We start from the raw sequence: 20,884 nt of genomic DNA, 5'->3' as shown, positions 1-20,884 counted from the left end.
AACTAAGATCCTGAAAGCCAAGTGGTTTGGTCAATCCTTCCCTCCTCCACCACTCCTTCCCCTTGGCAACCACAAGTCCAGGCTCTATGTCTGTGAGTCTGTTTCTTCAACAAACATATATTAAGTACCTTCTGTGTACTTGGGGCACTGGATAAAACAGTGATCAAAATCAATCAGTTCCCTATCCTTATGGGGGGAGACAGATAGCAAACAAGTAAATTAATAAACGATAGATTTTTTTTCAGATAGTGAAAGTAGCTATTAGTTTCATAAAACAGAGTGACTGGAAAGATAATGACTGGAGAAGGTCCACGTTAGGCGTTTAGGGGACAAGAACACATAGGTTGAGCCCCCCAAGGTAGGAGAAGGTGGCCAAGTGAACAGGTGCAGGGAAGAACAGTTCAGGAAGTTGGAACAGCATGTGCAAAGGCCCTGCGGTGGGAAAGATCCAGTGTCCCAGTCCCTCATCCAGACCCTGGGACAGGAGCATCAGTCCTTCCAGCTTCCACACAAGGGATCTTCCAAATATACAAATTCCCACCGGATCCCTCTCCTGCTTAGAGTGTTCTCGTGGCTTCCTGTCCCCTGTGGATCAAATCTGAACCCTTTAGCCCTTCGCTGGGCAGCACTCCGGACCCGAGCGCCCTTGCCTTCACTCCAGGCCCCGCCCCCAGCCACGCCCCACACTCTCGGCGGCGGCACAGCACGGCCCACCCCGCCTCGCCATTGGACAGTTCGGAGAGCATCGGACGCTGGTGGGCTGACGTGGCTGTCAGTTAGGGTCAAGGCCTTGATAACCGGTCCCCGAGCTTCGAGGGGGCGGGTTCGGGTGCGGGCGCGGCTGGTGCTGCGGCTTCAGGTAAAGCACCAGCTTTCGGGGCACCGATGGGGTTCCTGGGGGGATTAGGGTTCGCACCGGGACGGGGCGCTGCACTTCTAGCTCCGCAGCGCGCTGCGACGGGGCGGGCGCTATGTCCTCTGGCTGGGACCCCTCCCACACTGGGAGCCCCAGGTGGGTGGGTGAGCATAGCCGCGGACCTCTGGATTCGTGAGGTCTCCTTCCTCCCGCCCTTCAGGAGCGAAGTGGGGGGGGGGGTGTCGTTCGTCCCGTGGCGCCCAACCGACTCCGGGATCCTTTCCCAGAGTCGCTCCCGGACAGCCTGGGGACCCGGGTCCGTCTCCTCGCGCTAGACCCGAGTGTGTGTGTGTGTGTGTTGGGGGGGTGGGGAGCGGGGGGGTGATTCGGAAACGGTGTCGGGGGGAGGGACGGATGGCCCCCGGGGCCAGCAGACAATGGGTTGCGGATGGAACCGCCCGGCGGCGTTTCCTGTAGGAAGCTGCTCTGTCTCTGTGAGGCCGTCCTGCGGGGACAGGGGGTGAGAGGGTGCTGACCTCAGGACCTCCCCCTTGCACTATCATCAGCCACTACGCCCACTTCAGGGGTCTGAGGGTCCCGCCCCTGCATTAGGGGGTGCCACCACCCAGAGCCTCAATCCGGGAAGACGCCCCCTCCCCAAGACCGGGATCTGCACTGCCCGCCGCGTCCCCCACCCCTCAGGTTTTGTGTGCACAGCTCTGAGTCCCAAAATAGTCCCTGGGGCGGGAGTGGGGGCGTGTGGCAGTCGGCTCTGACGGCCTAATGAGGGGGTCTCAGGCGAAGGATCCGGATCTAGCCGTGACAGCTCGGGCAAGGAGCGGAGGAGAGGGGAGGGCAGCTGTACGCCCCACTCCGCTGAGCCTGCAGCCCCTGGAGCCGCTAGAGTTTGCGCCTGCTCTTCGCATCTGGGACGACGCAGGGGACAGGCGGGAGCGCCGACCCCCTCTGACTCTTTGCCCCTCCTGGGGAGGGGAGGGCTGTTTATAGAAAGGCGTCAAGGGGAGTGGTCAGCGCAGAAACACTGGCAAAGCTGCTGGGTTCAAATCCTGCTTCTTGCCCATGTGTGACCTTGGCTGGGTCACTTAACCTCTGTGTCTCAGTTTCTCCATCTGCACAATGGGGGAAAGAATAATGCTAAGAAAACCTACCTCAAAGGGTCTCAAAGGGTCTACCCAGGATTTTTTTTTAGGTTAACACCCATGAATTTCTTAGAACAGAGGCTAGCCCGCACTAAGTGGCAAAAGTCATTATATTGTTCTCTACCATTCTTGGGGCGTCCACCCATTTTTCAGGCCAGCCTCTGGGTCTGGCTGCTGCAGCTGGTTTGGGTCTTAGGAATGGCCCCCAGCTGTTTTTTGAATTCCCAGGGTCTCAGATTTGGGTGTGACCAGGTCCCCGGAGGAGGCGGCTGACCCCACTGAGTCACACGGCCAGCTGTGTGTGAGGTAAGCCCAGACCCCTAAGTCCCGGCCCAGGTTTTTTCCATGACCCAGCTCTTCCCTGGCGGTTTCCTGAAAACAAGTCCTGAGAGGCACTGGCTGTCCTCCGTGCTGCACTGCTGGCCGGCCCCTTGCAGCCAGTGTGAGGGGACAGGAAACAGCTGCTTCAGGACTGGAAGTTCCCTGCTACTCCCCCTCCTTGGGGTGGGGTGGGGGAGGTTTCAGGGCCCCAGGCTGCATGGTGAGTGGGAGGGTTCCCCCAGCTGTGGAGCAGAATGAGTCAGGTGGCCCAATGGGTGCTCAGTTGCTGGTGGGTGTTAGGCACCCAGGTGGTCATCAGGAGTGCAGGAGACCAGAAGTAGTGGCTGGGAAGGTTGCCAGGTGGTTAGCACAGATGGGCAGTGGGTCAGGAAGAGTACAGATCGGGTCTTGCAGGCACCTGTGGGTGGAGGGCTGGGCAGACAAGAGATCCCCAGAAGATGAGAAGAGCCCAGTCTGAGGGCATTTCCCATAGGCAGTTGACTTAAATGCTTTATGCCTTAGTTTCCCCCATCTGGAAAAGGGAGAACCAACCCACCTTGCAGGATTACACTTGCGGGGGCGAGGGGTGACATTTAATCAGGCCAGGCATACAGTAGGCACTCTATACAAGCTGCTTTCCCTTCCTTGAGGGTTTTCCAAGTGGACTCTTCAAAATCCCATCTTTCCTGCCCTGTGCTTTTGGAATCAAAGTTCTGGACTCAGTATTTGTCCTTGTTAAGTGTCACATTATTAGATGTGGCCCAATGTCCCTCAGTTTCCTAGAGCCTCCATCACATCACCTGAAGAGGCTCTCTCCCTTTAGCCCTAAGCATAGCCACAGCTCTGTTTTTTGTTTGTTTCTCTTATTTTTGGCCGTGCCACATGGTGCAGCTTATGGGATCTTAGTTCCCTGACCAGGGATTGAACCCGGGCCCTCAGCAATGAAAGCAGAGTCCTAGCCACTGGACCACCAGGGAATTCCCTAGCCACCGCTCTGACAACCTGGGTGCTTGTGGTTCCACTACAATATCTTACAAGCCAAGGGCAGAGCCCTGTGGCACTCCAGTAGAGACATCCCAGGGAGGCTGGTATCCATTGATTTGCATTCTTGGTGCATCTGGTCCACAACTCTCCATCATTCCTAAAGGATCTCACAAGGGACCCTGGTATAAATTCAGCTGTACATGAGCCCATGAAGGGCTTCCAGCTCTCGCCTTCCTCTTCTGAATGTTCACACTCCACCCCTTTGAGCATCAATTTCTAATTTTCCCCAAGGACTGAAGAAAACTCAGCAGGTCTGGAATGCACCTCTCCTGCTCCCCTCCCCCCCACCCCAGCTGTTCTTGTTCTCTTGGTCACCATCCTCTCTTCTCTTTCTCTCTCTTTTTTTTTTTTTTTTTTGCCACGTGGCATGCAGGATCCTAGTTCCTTGACCAGGGATCAAACCCGCGTCCTTGCAGTGGAAGCTCGGAGTCCTAACCACTGGACCGCCAGGGAATTCCCCTCTCTTCTCCTTTTGATGCCCTTCCTGCTTCCTCCTGCCCTGCAGGCCAAGGCCTGGCACGTGAGGGTCCCCAAAGTCATTCATTCCAAACTTTAAAGGCCACTTGAGGGAGGAAGGAGGAGAGGGCCAATGTGGGGGGAAATGGGGGGTGGAGAGGAGCTCCTGGGTTTGTTTACTCACTCAGAGTCCAGACTGACCTCAGAAGCACAGCCAGAGGGATAGGGCCCAGCCCCACCCTCACCCCCTCTGGGGACCTTTTTCAGGGTGTGTCTGGCGGCTACTCCAGGAAACATGGCCAAGTTTGCCCTGAATCAGAACCTGCCTGGTAAGTGTGCAAAATGGGATTTGTGTGTGTGCAGACCCACACTTGGCACCCAGGTGCCGACACAGCCCTGCAGCTCCCCCTTTTGCAGAGTGGCCAGAGGGCCCTTTATAAAGGTGGATAATATCATGGCCCTGCTTAAAATCTGCCTCTGGTGCCCTATCACAGGTGGAATAGAACTCCAACTCCTTGTGGTGGCCCAGAAGGTTCCCCACAAGCTGGCCAAAGCCCACCTCTCCTACTCGTCTCCCCACTCCCTTCCTTCACTCTGCACATCCTCACATCCATCCCGCTCTTACTCAGGCCCACCCTACTCATTCCACCCCAGGGTCTTTGCATGGGCTGTTTTCTTTTAGGAATCTTCCATCCCAGCTGCTTCCTCCTCCTCATTCAGGGCTCAACTTATAAATTCCCTCCACAGGAAATCTGTCCTCACAGCCAGAGCCCAAATCTGTCAGTTATTCTCTGTTTCATCTTGGGAAGCACCATTTGGAACGATTGTGTTTATCTGCCTCTTACAAGAGGGCAGGTATTCTTGTCTTGCTCACTGCTATGTCCACAGCGCCTAGGAAAGCGCTTGGTACATAGTAGGTGCTCAATTAACGCGTGATTGCACGACCTTTTGGGTGCAGAGAGGCGTTTAAGCCTCGGGTGTTCAGTGGCAGGTGTGCAGGGTCTGGTGCCGGGGGAATCGTGCAGGCGTGTCGTGGGGAGGTGGGAAAGCGCTCCTTTTGTTCAGTCTCTCCGGGTCTCTCCAGCTTGACGCCCCTCCACGCCCCTGTCATGCCCACAGACCTGGGCGGCCCTCGCCTGTGCCCCAGCACGACTGGGGGCGCCCGCAGCCCGAGTTCGCCCTACTCGGTGGAGACGCCCTATGGCTTCCACCTGGACCTGGACTTCCTCAAGTACGTGGAGGAGCTGGAGCGCGGCCCCGCCGCCCGCCGGGCCCCGGGCCCCCCGCCCGCGCGCCGCCCCCGAGCGCCCCGGGCCGGCCTCGCAGGCGCGCGCAGCCCAGGCGCCTGGACATCCAGCGAGTCCCTGGCCAGTGACGATGGCGGAGCTCCGGGCGCACTCTCCCCGGGCGCGCCGTCGGGGCTGATGCTGCAGCCGCTGTCGCCGCGCGCACCCGTGCGCAACCCGCGCGTCGAGCGCACGCTCCTGGAGACCAGCCGGCGGTTGGAGCTCGCGCAGGCGCACGAGTGCGCGCCCAGCCCAGCCCGCGCGATACCGCGCAGCCCGCGCGGGTCCGGCCACAGCAGTCCCGCCCCCAACCCGGCCCTGGCCTCGCCCGGCCCCGCGCAGCTGCAGCTGGTGCGCGAGCAGATGGCCGCGGCGCTGCGGCGCCTGCGCGAGCTCGAGGAGCAGGCGCGCGCGCTGCCCGAGCTGCAGGAGCAGGTGCGCGCGCTGCGCGCCGAGAAGGCGCGGTTGCTGGCTGGGCGCCGGCAGCCCGAGCCCGACGGGGAGGCCGAGGCGCGCCCGGACAAGCTTGCTCAGCTGCGGCGTCTCACCGAGCGCCTGGCCACCTCTGAGCGCGGCGTTCGCGCCAGGGCCAGCCCCGGGGCTGACGGCCCAGACGGGGAGGCTCCCAGCCGCGGCGAGGGTGCGCTGCCCGTCCTCGACGGGGCGCCCCAGACGCGGGAGGCGGGCACCCAGACCGTGCCGGAGACCCAAGAGGCGGGAGCCCAGGCTGTGCGGGAGACCCAGGAGGCCGGCGTGGGGGCAGCTCCCGAGACCCTCGAGGCGGAAGCGTGGGTGACGGAAGCTCTGCTGGGGCTGCCCGCTGCCGCCGAGCGCGAGCTGGAGCTGCTTCGCGCCAGCCTGGAGCATCAGCGCGGGGTGAGCGAGCTCCTGCGGGGTCGGCTGTGCGAGCTGGAGGAGGCCCGCGAGGCAGAGGCAGCGGCGGCGGCGGCCCGGTCCCAGCCGTGCGAGGCCGCCACCCAGACCCCGTGGGGTTGTGCCGAGACGGCCACGCAGACCGAGCCCCCCGTGGAGGCCCCTGCCCCGACGCAGGAGAACCCGCCGGGACCCACGGAGGGGGACAGGGCAGTGGCACCCGCGGGTGAGTCCCCGTCCCTCGCTGAGCCCGGGGTTGCTGGCCGCCGAATTCGAACTCAGTGTCCTCATCTGATCTCCACCAGGCACCCTCAAATCCATCATGAAGAGGAGAGACGGGACCCCTGGCGCCCAACCCAGCCCCGGACCCAAGAGCCTGCAGTTTGTTGGGGTCCTCAACGGAGAGTGAGCACTTCCACCTCCCCACCCCCACCCCTTGGGCAGCATCTTCTGGGACTGGCCTGGGGTTTGAATCCCAGCTCTGCCTCACGCTCACAGCGTGGTCTTGGCAAGCCTCAGTGTCCTCCTCTGTAAAATGGGAACAGCCGCTCCCACCTCTCTGGACTCCAGCAGATGCCTCCCCCCCTGCCCCCAGGTACGAGAGCTCATCCAGTGAGGGCGACAGCGACAGTGAGGACGGCGCTGCTGAGCCCCCGAGGGGCAGTTCCTCGGGCTCAGGTGACGACAGCGGCGGGGGATCCGACGCCGGGACCCCTGGCCCTCCCAGCAGCGAGGAGGCCCGGGACCCCGAGCCGGAGGCAGAGCCAGAGGCTCAGCCGGGTGCGCAGGGGAGGTGAGCAGCGCCCAGGACACGGAATGGGGACGGTTGCTCTCTTTTCCGGCTCCTGACCCCTCCTGAGCCTCTCCCTGTCTCCGTCTCCTCAGCAGTAGGTGCGAGCTGAGCCCACGTTTGAGGGAGGCGTGCGCAGCGCTGCAACGGCAGCTGAGCCGGCCCCGCGGAGTCCCCCGCGACAGTGTGAGTGCAGGGAGTCGTAGGCCCGCCTCTGACGCCCACCTGGGGAAGAGCATCGGGTTCTTTAGAGTTGGGGTTGGGGGGTCTCAAGTTTTGTCACCTCGCGCCCGGGACCTCTACGGATCCCAAGCTCTCCAGAGGGATCTCCGCCTCAGGACGGGGCTGATCTTTCCCCGATTTCCCAAAAACGGTCCGCCCCAAGCCCCAGTCCCACTCCCGGACTCCCCAAAGACAAGCGCTCACCGCCTTCCTCCACTTCAGCTTCTTCCACAGGCTCTTCCTCAGAAGGGGAGCATCCCTGCCCCCCTCTCGAGCCGCGTACCCGCACTAACTGTACTCCCTCCTCGAAAGGGATGCGGCCCCACGGGTCCACCCCCTCCCACCCCCACCCCCCGAAGCGACCGTCCTCCCCTGCCTGGGTTCCCAGTCCCGCCCGGACACTCTCCCGGCCACCCTGCCCTGGACCATCGCTGATGTCTTTTCCCTCGTCCTGGCAGGGCGCGGCGCGCCTGGTGGCCCAGGAGTGGTTTCGAGTGTCGAGCCAGCGGCGCTCTCAAGCAGAGATCGTGGCCGGGGTGCTGGGCGCGGCGGCGCGCCTGGGACGCGAGCTGCTGGAGCACGTGGTGAATCTGGCGGATGGCAACGGGAACACAGCCCTGCACTACAGCGTGTCCCATGGGAACCTGGCCATCGCGAGCTTGCTGCTGGATACGGGTCAGCATTGAGGAGGGGTGGGGAGGGCGCCAGGGAATAGGGCGCCGCAGAAGGGACAATCTGGGCAGGTCCTGGCTGGGAAGACCTGGAGGAGCATGCAGAGAAGGGCTGGCCAGGCAGAGGGCACCACTGGCCCTTCCCTGGAGGTTACGTGACCCGTTGTGGATAGGCTGACCTCTCCGAGCTCTGAGCTCTGTCCTGACCTGTATCTCACCTTGCGGGGGTGGGTGGGGGGCGGTATTCTGGGCTTTGGGATTAGGTGGACCTAAATTTAGAGGAATCACTTCATTTCACCAGCTTTTGCTTCCTCATCTGTGAAGCGGGGGATGCAATGCCTCCCTCCCTGGGCAATTGTGATAACACACGTAGAACAGTGCCAGGCACGCAGGTCAGTCAGTGGTCCCCATGCCTTCTGTCCCTGAATCTCCAGTTTTGGCGCTCACCTCATTCCTAAGCCCTAGCATCTATCCACTGCCTCAGCAGCCTCCAGGGAAAGTCCTCACTGGTCAGGGCTGTGACCGCCTTCCGGGCTGGGACACTGGGCCTGCAGTCCTCCCCTGCCAGGCCCTTCACTGGCTCCATCTCACACACATTTCTATCATCTGCCTCAACGTTTCCCCCTCTGGTGCAGACATACACACATCCAGGTGTTGCTGAGCCCACAGACATGTATTGAGAGTCATCCAGGTACCAGTGCAGTGCCGGGATGGGGCTGAGCTACCCCCATGGGACTCACACAGCAGAGGGGACAGTGGACGCTAGACAAATGGATTGCCCACCAAGAGCTCTCCCAGGTATCCTCCTTCAGGTCCAGTATCCTCTGGGGCCTGCCCTGGGAGGCCTCTCACTCTCACTGCAGGCTGAGGCGGGTCCTGCTGTCCCATCCCCCATGCCACCCCCCTAAATACACAGATCCGTTCCATCCCTGCAGGTCTTGGTAACCGGAGGCGGAAAGGCACAGCTGCTTGGGGCCGGACAGGGAGCTGGGGCTTGGGAAGAGGGGATGATGCATGAATTCAAAAGGTATTTCCTGGGACTTCCCTGGTGGTCCAGTGGTTAAGACGGCACGCTTCCAATGCAGGGGGCTCGGGTTCGATCCCTGGTCAGGGAATTAAGATCCCACATGCTGTGTGGTACAGCCGCGCCCCCCCCCCCCCAAGAAAAAGATATATATATTTTTTGCATTGGGTCTTCATTGCTGCACACAGGCTTCTCATTGTGGTGGCTTCTCTTGTTGCGGAGCACAGGCTCTAGGTGCGTGGACTTCTGTAATTGAGGCACATGGGCTTAGCTGCGCCTTGGCACATGGAATCTTCCCAGACCAGGGACTGAACCCGTGTCCCCTGCATTGGCAGGCAGATTCTTAACTACTGCACCACAGGCAAGTCCCCCAGCTCCTGTCTTAAAGGGGGCTAAGGACTGGGGCTGTGGCAGGTGGCAAGGTAGTCATCTTGGTTGCAAAAGGCCCAAGGCTCCTTGGATCCCCTTATTCCCTGCATCTGAATTGCCCCTTCGGCTCCAGTTTTCCAGACCTTGCTGTGGGCCTTCTGGTTCTCACATGGGTCAGCCCCTCTGGCCCTCTCCTCCCCCCAGGACCCAGAGCCCTCAATGCACCCCCTCCTCCCAACACACACACACACAGGGGCTCTTTCTTATCTCCCTGGAATGAAGGGCCTGGACATGGCTGTGTCCTCCTTGTTCTTTATCTCCACTTCCAGACCTTTTCCCCTTCCTGCTTAAGTCCCATCTTGGAGCCTCTTATTGATCAGACCACTACCACCTCCATGCCAGCTGACTTCTCCTACTGACCTCATCACTCTTCATTTCTTGAATCTTAGCTCCTGGCCAGTTCTCCTCTCCAGCCTCATCCTCACCAATTTCAGTCTCCTGATGGGTAATCCCTCCCACCTCCTGGCTTCTCAGTTCCTTTTTTATTTTTTTCCCAGCTACACCGCATGACATGTGGGATCTTTGTTCCCCCACCAGGGATCAAACCCGCACCCCCTGCAGTGGAAGTGTGAAGTCTTAAATTCTGGACCACCAGGGAAGTCCCTTCTCAGCTCTTTGACCCACTCCTCTCCCTTCACCTTGACCACCACCCTACATCAGCCTTACACTTGTAAGGTCACTTCAAGACCTTGACATCATCAGTAACTATGCTCCCTCCATAATCTCACTGCCTAGCATTCTCTCCTGAACCCTCACCTCCCAACATCTCAGCTTACTGTCTCCTGTTGCCCAACTCCCACAATCCTTGGACCTCGAGGGACCAGTATCCATTGCTCCCACCTTATTTCACTGCTTTGTCTCCTTGCTCACCCTCTGGCCTGACACTGACTTCTCCTTTAAGTACTCTTTCAAACGCCTCCCCATTCCCCTTGGCAACCCGTGTGGCACACAGTAGACCCTCAAGTGTTTGTTGAATGAATGAATGAAAGAGCTTTCATGAATGGGGGCTCTGGGTGGGTGTGTGTGGGGAGGGGGCAGATAATTATCAAGTAAACATAGTTTCCAATAGGGTCAAGAACGATGACAAAATAAAACCAGGGGAGGGAAACAAACAGGGTAATCCTTTAGCTTAGCAAGGCCTTGGGGAAAGGAAAGGGAGAGGGGGGAAATAGGTGGGTTCCCTGGCTAGCTGCACAGACCCAGCTTTGGTTATTTCTCTGAGCCCCCCTTCTGCACCCAGCATCCTCCACCAGGGTCATAGAAGCTTGTGGAAGGAATGGACACCTAGACCACTGGTCCGGAACCTTTTTGGCACCAGGGACCGGTTTCATGGAAGACAATTTTTCCACGGGTCGGGGTGGAGGATGGTTCAGGCAGTAAGGCAAGCGATGGGGAGTGATGGGGAGCAGCAGATGTAACTTAGCTTGCCAGCTCTCACCTGCTGCTCACCACCTGATGCAAGGCCCCAGGGACCCCTGACCACACAATTAGGGGACACCCTTAATCCTGACTTAGCCCTGTTACTCCCCAGCTGGCTGCCTCAGATCCCCTCGCGCTAGGGCACCCTCTCCATGACCCTGATCCACTCCTTTCCCCAAACCTCTCCCACTCATTCATCTCCCCAAACTGTCCCGAGCTTTGTGGAACTTTCAGAATGGTGGGGTACATGAGCACTGAACACCCTGGGGAATGAGATCCAAACAGAGGTAGGTGCTGTGCTGTGAGGGAGAGGGCCAGGATGGTAACAGAACTGACCCCAGAGGAAATGGAGCTGATGTTTGTGTTCAGTTCTGAAGGAAGGGCAGCAGTAACCAGGCTGTGAGTTTCCTAGGGTTGCTGTAACAAAGTACCAGGAAGTACCACTACCTGGGTGGACGGAAATTCATTTTCTTGCAGTTCAGGAGGCCAGAAAGTCCAAAATCAAGGTGTTGGCAGGATTGGTTCATTCTTAGGGACTCAGAGGGAGAATCTGTTCTGTGCCTTTCCGCAAGCTTCTGGTGGTAGCCAGCAACCGTTAGCGCTCCACGGCTTACAGCAGCTTGTCTTCTCTGCCTTTGGCATCACACAGCAGTCTGTTTCTTCTGAGGATACCAGTCGTATGGAATAGGGCCTATCATAATGACCTCATCTTAACTTGATTATGGTTTGCAAAGATCTCATTTCCAATTAAGGCCACATTCACAGGTACTGGGTGTTAGAGGCGTTCAACCTATCTTTTGGGGTGGGGAGTGTGACACAATTCAATCATAGGCTTGGAGGGGGAAGGAGGACTCAGAGGAAGCAACAGGTGTTAGATAACAGAGCCTCAGAGGCTGTGGTGAACAATGGCCTGTATTCCAGGTGCAGTGGGGACACAGGAAGGCTTTAAATAGGTGATGGGACCAAATTTCTTTTGTTTCTGGCTGCTGCATGGAAACTGGAACGGACTTGGGACACCAGCGAGGCCCGGCTGGCATTTTTTTGGGAGAACTACAGTGGTGGCTTGGTGGGTAGTAGCCGTGAAAATAGAAACATCCATTTATCAAGCACCTAGCAGGTGGCAGGTATTGCTCTAGGTACTGGGGGATACAGCAGCAGACAGAACCAAGCCCCAAAACAAGTTTCAAATACGGAGGTATGGAAACTCTTCACTGAGGTGAGATTTGAGCAGAACCCTGAAGTTAAGGGAAGAGCCATGTGGCTCTTGAGGGGAGAGCCTTATAGGCAAAGGGAACAGTAAAATCACACATGACCCTCAGTGACCAACCTGCCTGAACAAATGAACCGGAGGCTTTGACGGAGGCTAGTGGACAAGAGGGTGTTGACTCCTCGGTGCACCAACCCCTCTTCTCTCCCAGGGGTCTGCAAGATTGATCACCAGAATCGAGCTGGCTACTCTGCCCTCATGCTGGCCGCACTCACCTCTGTGGGGCGAGAGGAGGACATGGCCGTGGTCCAGAGACTCTTCCACATGGGCAACGTTAACGCCAAGGCTAGCCAGGTGCGTAGATACCACCTCCCTGGCTCTGAGTCCAGGGGTCACATTGTGGAAGCAAATGTCTGTGACGACCCCCTCCCCCCCATGCCCCAGAGTCCACACCAGCCCTGTCCCCTTCTTTTCCACTCCCCAGACGGGACAGACAGCCCTCATGCTGGCCATCAGCCACGGCCGCCAGGACATGGTGGCGGCCCTGCTGGCATGTGGGGCCGACGTGAACGCGCAGGATGCAGATGGGGCCACAGCACTGATGTGCGCCAGCGAGTACGGGCGCCTGGACACTGTGCGGTTGCTGCTGGCCCAGCCAGGCTGCGACCCCGCCCTCCTGGACAACGTGAGCCACCACGGGGCTGGTGTGGGGGTGGTGAGGTAGTCACGCCTTGGTTCAGGGATCTCACTGTCCCTATCCTCCCTCAGGAGGGCACCAGTGCCCTGGCCATCGCCCTGGAGGCTGAGCAGGATGAGGTGGCCACTCTGCTGCATGCCCACCTGAGCTCAGGCCAACCTGGTCCCCTGGTGAGTGCAGTCCCAGCCCCAGGAGACAGAGTTTCCCAGCTGCACAGCTCAGGGATACCAAGTGTGTTCCAGGAAGGTGGCTTCTCTTCCTGCACCCCGGGGGAGCACCAGGGGTGGGGAACCCGGGTCTGAATTCTATATGGCTGGGATTTGATATTCAACCTGCAGAACCCCTAAAAGTTAGACACACCTTCACTTTACAGGTCATGAGCCTGAGGCCTCCAGAGGGGGTTGTGAGACATAAGTCAGACCACGTCATGTTAGTGGACTCCTGTTACCACCCCCAGGGAGGCTCATAGCAAAAGAATAAGGGACCCTTAGGAGTGAGGGGGGGAGGGGAGGGGGTGCAGTCAAGGTTGGAGACAATGAGTTTGCCAGCAGGCAGTAAGGACTGGTCTGGGGGCACAGCACTGAATCTGTCCCCAAGGGGGAGAGGCTCCTACTTAACAGGAAAAGTGTCAGGCTATTCTCAGCACTTTCATAGTTAAAACTTATCCTGGGACTTCCCAGGCGGTCCAGTGGTTAAGACCCCGCGCTTCCACTTCAGGGCGGCACGGGTTTGATTCCTGGTCAGGTAACTAAGATCCCGCATGCTTCATGGAGTGGCCAAACCAAACCAAACACTCATCCTGTGAGTCTAGCCATCCCACACTCTCCTCTAGCCATGTGGGAAAGGAACCATGGAAGCCAAGTGCCTCTTCCAGACCAGATGGGACAGAGGCAGGATTCAAACCCAGGCGGCCTGGCTCTGCTGTTAAAAGGTGGGGTTCCTGCTTAGGCAGGGTCAGTGGACAGAGGCAAGACCTCCACTAGGCTACGCATCCCTGAGTCCAAGGGAGCGGACACCCAGTGTCCTGCCTACAGGAGACTGATAAGACCCTCCCCCCACAATCTCTCTCACCAGCTGCCCTCTGACTCCCCAACGGCCAAGCCTGGTGAAGGAGACTGCAGTGACAGTGGAGAGGACCCCCCACCTCAGTGACTGGCCTGACACACTGGACCTGGATTGGGGGAGGGCATTCTCTCCCCCACATGGACCTCTGGGCACAGCAGGGGTCAGGAGTCACAGGGAGGGGTTCAGCTTGAACTCTGCAGGGTGAGGTGCGGGCTAAAAGCACTCACTCCTCCAGCCCTCCTTAATAAAACATTCCTGACTCAGCTTGTCTTGTTTTGGAGATACACACAGACACATGGCTCTCCCTGCTCAAAATGAAAATGCCTTGTTGGGGAAAACAACACCTCCCCTCCACCTTCCAGAGTGCAGTGGGTCAGTGACCACCTGGGGGCCCCATGGGAGAGTTTTTAAGCCCTCTGACAACCCAGACGATACCCCAAGTTTACATACAATACAAACGCTTTATTAACAGCATATCATCCTTATGGCCCCAAGCGTTGACACAGACATCCAGGACCCTGTAAACAAACCCAACCGTGAGATGCTGACAGGTCCCCCTCAGCAGCTAGCAAACTCCCCTGCCCCCCGTGCCAATCTCAGCAGACCGTTTCCTCACACCCCACCACCAAGAGCCCCTCACCCATGTGCTTGGTTGAAACCTCCCTACCACCAGCCAAAGGTCTAACAGAGACCCACTCTCTTTCCCAGTCCAATGGTGCACTCACCAGTCCCAAGTTCAGCGCAGTCTACGAGCCTCTCGCTCTGACTCCAATAGGGTGAGCACGTCGCCCTCGCGCACGGGGCCTTTCACGTTCCGGATGATGGAGCGACTCGTGTCGTCCATGAATTCTACGCGCACCTATGGGGCCCACGGGAGGAAAGTCAGGGTCGGCCAAGAATAAGCACCGTGGGATAGGCCACTGATTTGGATTTAGACAAAGTGTCTGGGATAGGCAGAGCCCAGACACGGTGAGCAGAGCCTTGGCAAAGACTCGGACCCTTCGTAAGCTTTAGGAAAAAGGGTACGTACCGGTTCTCAGATACCAGGGGGCAGAACATAAGGCACGGAAGTCATCATGGGAGACTCAGACCCCAATCCCCACCCCGCCCGCCTCCTCGTCTCTCCGACTCACCTGCGTGCACTGTCCCTGCGAACCGGTCCTGCCCAGAACCTTGGTGACCTGGGGGAAAGAAACAGGGATCGGATCTGGCCCACCCGGTTCCCCTACTCCTTCCTCCCTCACTCGGGCCCTGAAACCCGGGCTTCCGTCTCACCCTGGCAAGCTTGATAGGTTGCACACGGCTGGTATCCATGATGGCGGCGTGGCGGCGGTCTGGCGGAGAGGAGTCACGTGTTTCGGAGAGACTTTTTATACGGCGTCCCAGCCCCGCCCACTCCCGCTCTCGCGAGACCGTGCGCCATGTTCCCAGCAGTCCCCGCAGCAGAGACGTCACCGGCGCCCTTCAGCGCAGGTGGAAGATGGCGTCAGCTACCCGTGTCATCCAACGCCTGCGGAACTGGGCATCCGGGGTGCGCGGGGCGGGAAGGGCTCACATTGGGGAGGCTGCGGGCTCCGTGCGTCCTGTACCCGTTCCCACTACTCACCTGCTTCCTGCGTCTCTGGGGCTGAGGCCATTAGTGCCGACCCCTCGCTCAGCCCGGAACCCCCAACTTGTGACCCTTTCAGCCCGGGCACACCCACCTGCATCCCCAGCCCTTGGTCCTCTCTTGGTTGGGGCGCTGCTCAGGGCTGGCATCTCCCTAGTCCCGTACCTTCTTAGCTTTGCGTCTTGTGGTCCCGGCCTGCAGCTTTCTTGTTCACCTCCAGGGCCCATACCCTTGTCGCCAAATGCCCATCTCCCGCCTTCCCTTATTTGTCCAGCCCGGGACTGACCCTTTTCGCTGGCCTTCTCCTCTTCTGGGGGTGCCCTGCGGGCTGACCTCCTTCCTCTCTTTCTCCCACAGCAAGACTTGCAGGCGAAGCTGCAGCTGCGTTACCAGGAGATCTCCAAGCGGTGAGCAAGCCCCGCTCCCTGCGCAGTCTCCAATCCTGTCCTTCTTCCATCAAAAAGAAAACCCCTGTTCTTTTAGACCCCTGAAACGCTGGGCCGAAATCCTACCTCCAGCCCTCTAGCTGGCCGTGGAGGCAGAGGTTTGCCTTTAATCTTGCTGGACTGTGTCAGAGAGTGCTGCTCGTGGAACAGCCAGATGGGGCGTGAGTTCTGAGTGGGAATCCTCAGTGTGATTTGCAGTCCTCAGTGTGGCCCTGACAATTAGTATTATCATCTCCAAGCTACACATGAAAATATTTGAGGCTCGGAGAAACTAAATCATTTGCTTAAAATCACTCAGAAGCCAGAAAGTGACAGCTGGGATTTGAACACAGAAGTGTATTTTTTTTTTCTTTTATCATGGAAACTTTTATTTTTGGCCACGCAGTGGGGCATGCAGGAATCGAATTTTTGCCCCCTGCTGTGGAAGCACGAGGTCTTTTTTTTTTTTTTTAATTTCTTTTTGGGTGGGGGGGGGCTGTGTTGGGTCTTCGTCACTGCACACGGGCTTTTCCCTAGTTGCGGAGCTCAGGCTTCTCAGTGCGGTGGCTTCTTTTGTTGCGGAGCGTGGGCTCTAGGCGTGAGGGCTTCAGTAGTTGCAGCACAAGTGCTCAGTAGTTGCGGAGCACTGGCTTAGTTGCTTTGGCATGTGGGATCTTCCTGGACCAGGGCTTGAACCTGTGTCCCCTGCGTTGGCAGGGGGATTCTTAACCACTGGGCCACCAGGGAGGTCCCCAGAAGTGTCTTGATTTCAAACTCTTTTGCCTCCAGAAATTGCTAGGCATTTGCAAGCCCCTGCTGTGTCCTCAGCTCTTGGGGATACCAGTGCAAACAAGAAAAATTCTTCTCATTCCTTTTCATGGAGCTCATATCCTAGGTAGGAGGGAGAAACATAACATAGTAGGGAAATAAACACAGCAAGGAAAACACATTGTTCTAGAATGGTGTGAAGACAAAACAAAATGAATAAGCTAGAGGGTGGCTGCTTCAGGTCAGGTAATCAGGAAAAGTCTCAGGGATTGACATTTGAGTCACCTGAAATGCCAAAGGATAATTATTTAAGAAAATAAAAAAAACATTCTGGGCAGAGGGAGCAGTAAGTGCAAAGGCCGTGCAGCCGGACAGAGCCAGAAAGAGGCTAGAGTGTGGCTGAAACACTTTGAGGAGTGGGGGATATCTGAGCTGCAGAGAAAGGTAAGGCAGCCATGGAGGGTTAGCATGAAAGGAGGATCAGTAGCATTAAAATAACCAAATCTATGTGAATGCCTACATGTCGTGAGTAAAAGCTTTAAATTGCTTTTCCATCCAGGGTAGTTGGTGGCCCAGTTGAGGAAAGTTTTGTAAAATTTTCAACCTTTTTTGAAGGGTAATGGCGCCCCCTAGTGATTCATTTGGACCTTTCCATTGGCCACTGGTTCTTTTTACCCTTTCTGTGCTTTTTTTTCTGTAGGTCCATGACTAACAGAGGGTCCTCTCTGCACTCCAGGGGTTAAGCAGATTCTAACTTCAACACAGGATATTGCTTTTATTTTATTTTATTTTATTTTTTATTTTTTTATTAAAATTTTTTTTGGGGGGGCCATGCTGCAGGGCTTGTGGGATCTTAATTCCCCTACCAGGGATTGAACCCAGGCCACGGCAAAGAAAGCACTGAGTCCTGACCACTGGACTGCCAGGGAATTAGAATATTGCTTTTAATATCAGGTTTTTAAACTTTGTTTTTATCTGTATTTCTTTTTTTTCCCTTGATACGATGACTATCACTTGTTTTAAGAAAAACTTAAATCCTGGCAAAATGGTTAGAAAAAAGTTGGTGAAAAACCCAGGTGAATGAAAACCTGATCTTTTTAATGATTTTCCTATCTCTTCTGCCCTCCTTCTCTGCAACGGTTTGTAGGGAAGCTCATCTTTTGTTAGCGATTTTTAAATTTTTTAAATTTACTTACTTATTTATTTAAGTTACTTAATTTGGCTCCTTCAAGGCATGTGGGATCTTAGTTCCCCAACCAGGGATCTAGTCTGTGCCCCCTGCAGTGGAAGCTCAGTCTTAACCACTGGACCACCAGGGAAGTCCCCAAAGCGATTTTTTGTTTGTTTGTTTGTTTTTTGTTAGCATCTTTTGTTAGCAAGGTTAGCAATTCCTTTTCAGGCCTCAAACCTTGTATTTAGACCCTGGCGTTTAGCCCAAGCAAGGACAGAGCTCTGTTCACTCCTCCTCTGGCGGCAGTGACCACGAGGTGGCAGCAGAGACCTCAGAGGACAAAGTGCTCTTTGAGTAATAACCTTTGATCCCATTAGAGTTCTCCAGAGTCCTGAGAGGACTGGAGCTCCAGAGGTTCAGCAGCCTGGCTTTTGGGGACACAGCCCCTCAGAATGAGCCAAGTCTGGGGCTGTTGCCCAGGCGTTTTCTGACCATGATTACTTGATAGGTGGTGGGCAGAGCCCCAGACCCCAGCCTCTTCATTCCCTGAGAACCTGTGGGTAGAAATGAGTCCAGCTGCCAAGCCCTGGGTCACAGAGAGGTGGGAACAGGCCTCCCTCACGAAGAGGGTCCTCCATGCCTGCCACATTTGGGGCAGGTGGGGGACCTGTGGTGGGGCAGACCCAGGCCTGGCCTTCCAGCACCTTCATATCCAGTGCAGGGGCTCCCACCTGCTTCTGGGCCCTGGACCCTCCCCAGGTATATGCCCATGGCAGCGTATCAAGGGATACCCCTGGCCCACAGCACATCCCAGGGGCTGCCGACCCCAAGCCTTGTGACTGAGGTGATGGGCCCACGCTCCAGCCTAGCCAGGCAGTGAGAACGACTTGTCATTTTTGTTTCAGTGTCCGTGTTCTTTTTCCTCAGAACTCAGCCTCCTCCCAAGCTCCCCGTGGGCCCCAGCCACAAACTCTCCAACAATTACTACTGTACTCGGGATGGCCGCCGGGAAGCCACGCCGCCCTCAGTTATCATGTCTTCACAGAAGGTGCTGGCGTCAGGGAAGCCAGCAGAGAGGTGAGGACACCTCAGCACCCCTCCTGCGACCAGCCCTCTCTCCTGCCTGTGCTTTGCAAGGTCCCAAGTCTGTTAAGCGTCAATGGTGGCAGGAAATGTGCTGCTGGGGGCTTTTCATCTGAGAGCTCCTGAATCCCCACCCAGCTCGGGGTGGGTTTCCTGCAAAGCAGAGGAAGCTCCAAGGACCCTTCAAGGGCCTTGGAAGAAGCCCAGGCATTGTTGTTTCTGTAAATTTATGTTCTTCTTGAAGAGCGAATTGTATAAACCTCAGGCCCCTCAAAACCCACTTTGGTCCCTGGCCTCAGGCACAGTCTCTTAATGAAACAGGAACAATAATGGTATTTACTTTAGAGAGTTCTGTTACAACAGAATATCACAGACTGGGTGGTTTATAAACAACAGAAGGTTGTTTCTCACGGTTCTGGAAGCTGGGATGTCCAAGTTCAAGGTCCTTGCAGATTCAGTGTCTGATGAGGGCATTTTTCTGGTTTATAGATGGTATCTTTTTTTTTTTTGGCCCCGCCACCCGGCATGTAGGATCTTAATTCCCCAACCAGGGATTGAACCCATGCCCCCTGCAGTGGAAGCGTGGAGTCCCAACCCCTGGACCACCAGGGAAGTCCCTACAGGTGGTATCTTTTTGCTGTGTCCTCACATGTTGGAAGGGGCAAGAGGTCTCTAGGGTCTCTTAGAAGGCACTAGCCCCATTCATGGGGGCTCCACCTTCATGATCTGGTCACCTCCCAAAGGCTCCACCTCCTAACGTCATCACATTGGGGCGTAGATTTTCAACATACGGATTTTGTGCAGACACAAACATTGTGTCTATAGCAGAGTTGTTAGGATTAATCTTCCTAATTGATATTTGTAAGCTCTAGAATGGAGTCAATGCCATATCTGCCTCCTGATAACGCCACAAGTTAGGCAGTGATGGCCCCTGTTGCAGAAGAAGAAATTGAGGCACAGAGAGGCCAAGTGACCTGCCCAGGTCACACAGCTGGCGAGTAGCAGAAGCATGATTTCAGAGCAGACTGCCCAGACCCCCAGTGGTGTTCCTCGGCCCTTCTGTCACTGTCCTGTTCTGAGGCAGCGAGGGTGGGGTGCAAGGGCGAAGGGGTGCTGGAGGAGGAGCCCAGCTACTCATGCTGGTTCTGGGACCAGGAGCCAAGGTGGGCCAACGTGGGGCTCGGGGCAGAAAGGGGGCTTGTCCGCTGACCCTTTGGGAGGCCCCATTGAAGGTCTCTGGGCATTCTGAAACACCCTGCACTCTGGCCTCCAGATCCACGGTTTCAGCAGATGTGTTCCTGTTGGGGCAGGGATCTCCCTCAGCTTCCTCCACACTGTTCTCTGGAAACCTGGGCCTAACTCAAGTCTGTTTCCATCTTCCAGCCCGGGTGTGGCAGCCACTGAGAAGAAGGCGGTGACGCCAGCTCCTCCCATAAAGAGGTGGGAGCTGTCCAAGGATCAGCCTTACCTGTGACATTGCCCCAGGTGCCTGGCTAAGCCCTCAGGGCCACTGGAGTTCTTCCCCTTCCTTGGACTTTGGATTCCCTCCGGAGAGAACGTGACCTAATTTATTAAAAGTATATATTGAGCTCTCCAGATTTGCTTCTGTTTCTACTTTGTAAAGGTCACACAGGTTTACTTGAATTTCAGGGTGAAGTTGGTGCCGAATCTCTTAATCCCATGAGCACTCCAGGAGCAGGGGAAGATATTGGTTCTCGAGCTCCAGGGTGACATGCTGTCACTGGGCAAAGATGTCACCATGCCTTCCTCGAGGGCCTAGCTCTGTCCTGGAGAGTGGCGGAGCAGGTTCCAGTACCTCTGGGTGTTTGGGGGCACTGACCGTAAAGGACAGAGGGGTGGAACCAAAACCGCTCACCTCCCTCTCTCCTGAGAGCTCCCCCAGCCATTGTGCACCTTTGCCAGCACCGTCCAACTGTGGACCCCACCTGACCTTGACCATCCTGCCTCTCAGCAGGGACAGCAGAGGACAGGGAGGTGGCTCACAGGGAAGGTTCACTGAGGCCGGTGGGGAAAGGCCTTCCTGAGCCAGAAACCTTTCTTCTCGGGCCTGGGCCGGTAGGGGGCAGGATGAGGTGGAGTCAGCCCAGGAAAGGAAGGGTCTTGTTTCCTTGGAGGAATGAGCAGGAGAGTGAAAGCTGAAAAGGAAATGGCCTTCATTTGGTTGTAGGAGTGAAGCGGAGCCACGCAGTGACTTCAGGTGGGGGAGTGTTGTGGTTGCCCTGTGGAAGAATCCCAAAACCCAACAGTAGGTGACCATCAGCTGTGTGCCAGGAGACTGTTGAGGCTG

The 20,884-nt window shown here is 56.8% G+C and overlaps 3 protein-coding genes across 4 annotated transcripts; 2 read left to right on the top strand and 1 right to left on the bottom strand.

The window, feature by feature from the left end:
* Positions 1–825: 825 nt before the first annotated feature.
* Positions 826–13,890, top strand: KANK3 (KN motif and ankyrin repeat domains 3). Of its 2 annotated transcripts, none has more exons than XM_057709928.1 (12): positions 826–859; positions 2,245–2,322; positions 3,755–4,166; positions 4,957–6,222; positions 6,302–6,401; positions 6,592–6,789; positions 6,885–6,972; positions 7,467–7,683; positions 11,970–12,112; positions 12,243–12,443; positions 12,527–12,625; positions 13,530–13,890. In XM_057709928.1, exons 3-12 carry the CDS (start codon positions 4,133–4,135, stop codon positions 13,605–13,607), a joined length of 2,424 nt encoding a protein of 807 aa, XP_057565911.1. In that variant the 5' UTR covers positions 826–859; positions 2,245–2,322; positions 3,755–4,132; the 3' UTR covers positions 13,608–13,890. The 2 variants fall into 2 exon arrangements, with proteins under 2 accessions (XP_057565911.1, XP_057565910.1); XM_057709927.1 differs by having other exon boundaries at positions 6,882–6,972.
* A 71-nt stretch (positions 13,891–13,961) lies between these two features.
* On the bottom strand, positions 13,962–14,883 carry RPS28 (ribosomal protein S28). The gene is made up of 4 exons (XM_057709930.1): positions 14,796–14,883; positions 14,654–14,701; positions 14,246–14,379; positions 13,962–14,038 (listed from the first exon to the last, which is right to left on the bottom strand). Exons 1-3 carry the CDS (start codon positions 14,832–14,834, stop codon positions 14,257–14,259), a joined length of 210 nt encoding a protein of 69 aa, XP_057565913.1. The 5' UTR covers positions 14,835–14,883; the 3' UTR covers positions 13,962–14,038; positions 14,246–14,256.
* A 74-nt stretch (positions 14,884–14,957) lies between these two features.
* On the top strand, positions 14,958–20,168 carry NDUFA7 (NADH:ubiquinone oxidoreductase subunit A7). The gene is made up of 4 exons (XM_057709931.1): positions 14,958–15,051; positions 15,487–15,536; positions 18,421–18,570; positions 19,960–20,168. Exons 1-4 carry the CDS (start codon positions 15,001–15,003, stop codon positions 20,048–20,050), a joined length of 342 nt encoding a protein of 113 aa, XP_057565914.1. The 5' UTR covers positions 14,958–15,000; the 3' UTR covers positions 20,051–20,168.
* The last annotated feature ends 716 nt before the right edge of the window (positions 20,169–20,884 follow it).

The sequence above is a fragment of the Hippopotamus amphibius genome, chromosome 15 (assembly GCF_030028045.1).
Source record: "Hippopotamus amphibius kiboko isolate mHipAmp2 chromosome 15, mHipAmp2.hap2, whole genome shotgun sequence".
Taxonomy (NCBI): domain Eukaryota; kingdom Metazoa; phylum Chordata; class Mammalia; order Artiodactyla; family Hippopotamidae; genus Hippopotamus; species Hippopotamus amphibius.
Note: the sequence above shows the minus strand (reverse complement) of the source record. Positions and strands in the feature narration are given on the sequence as shown.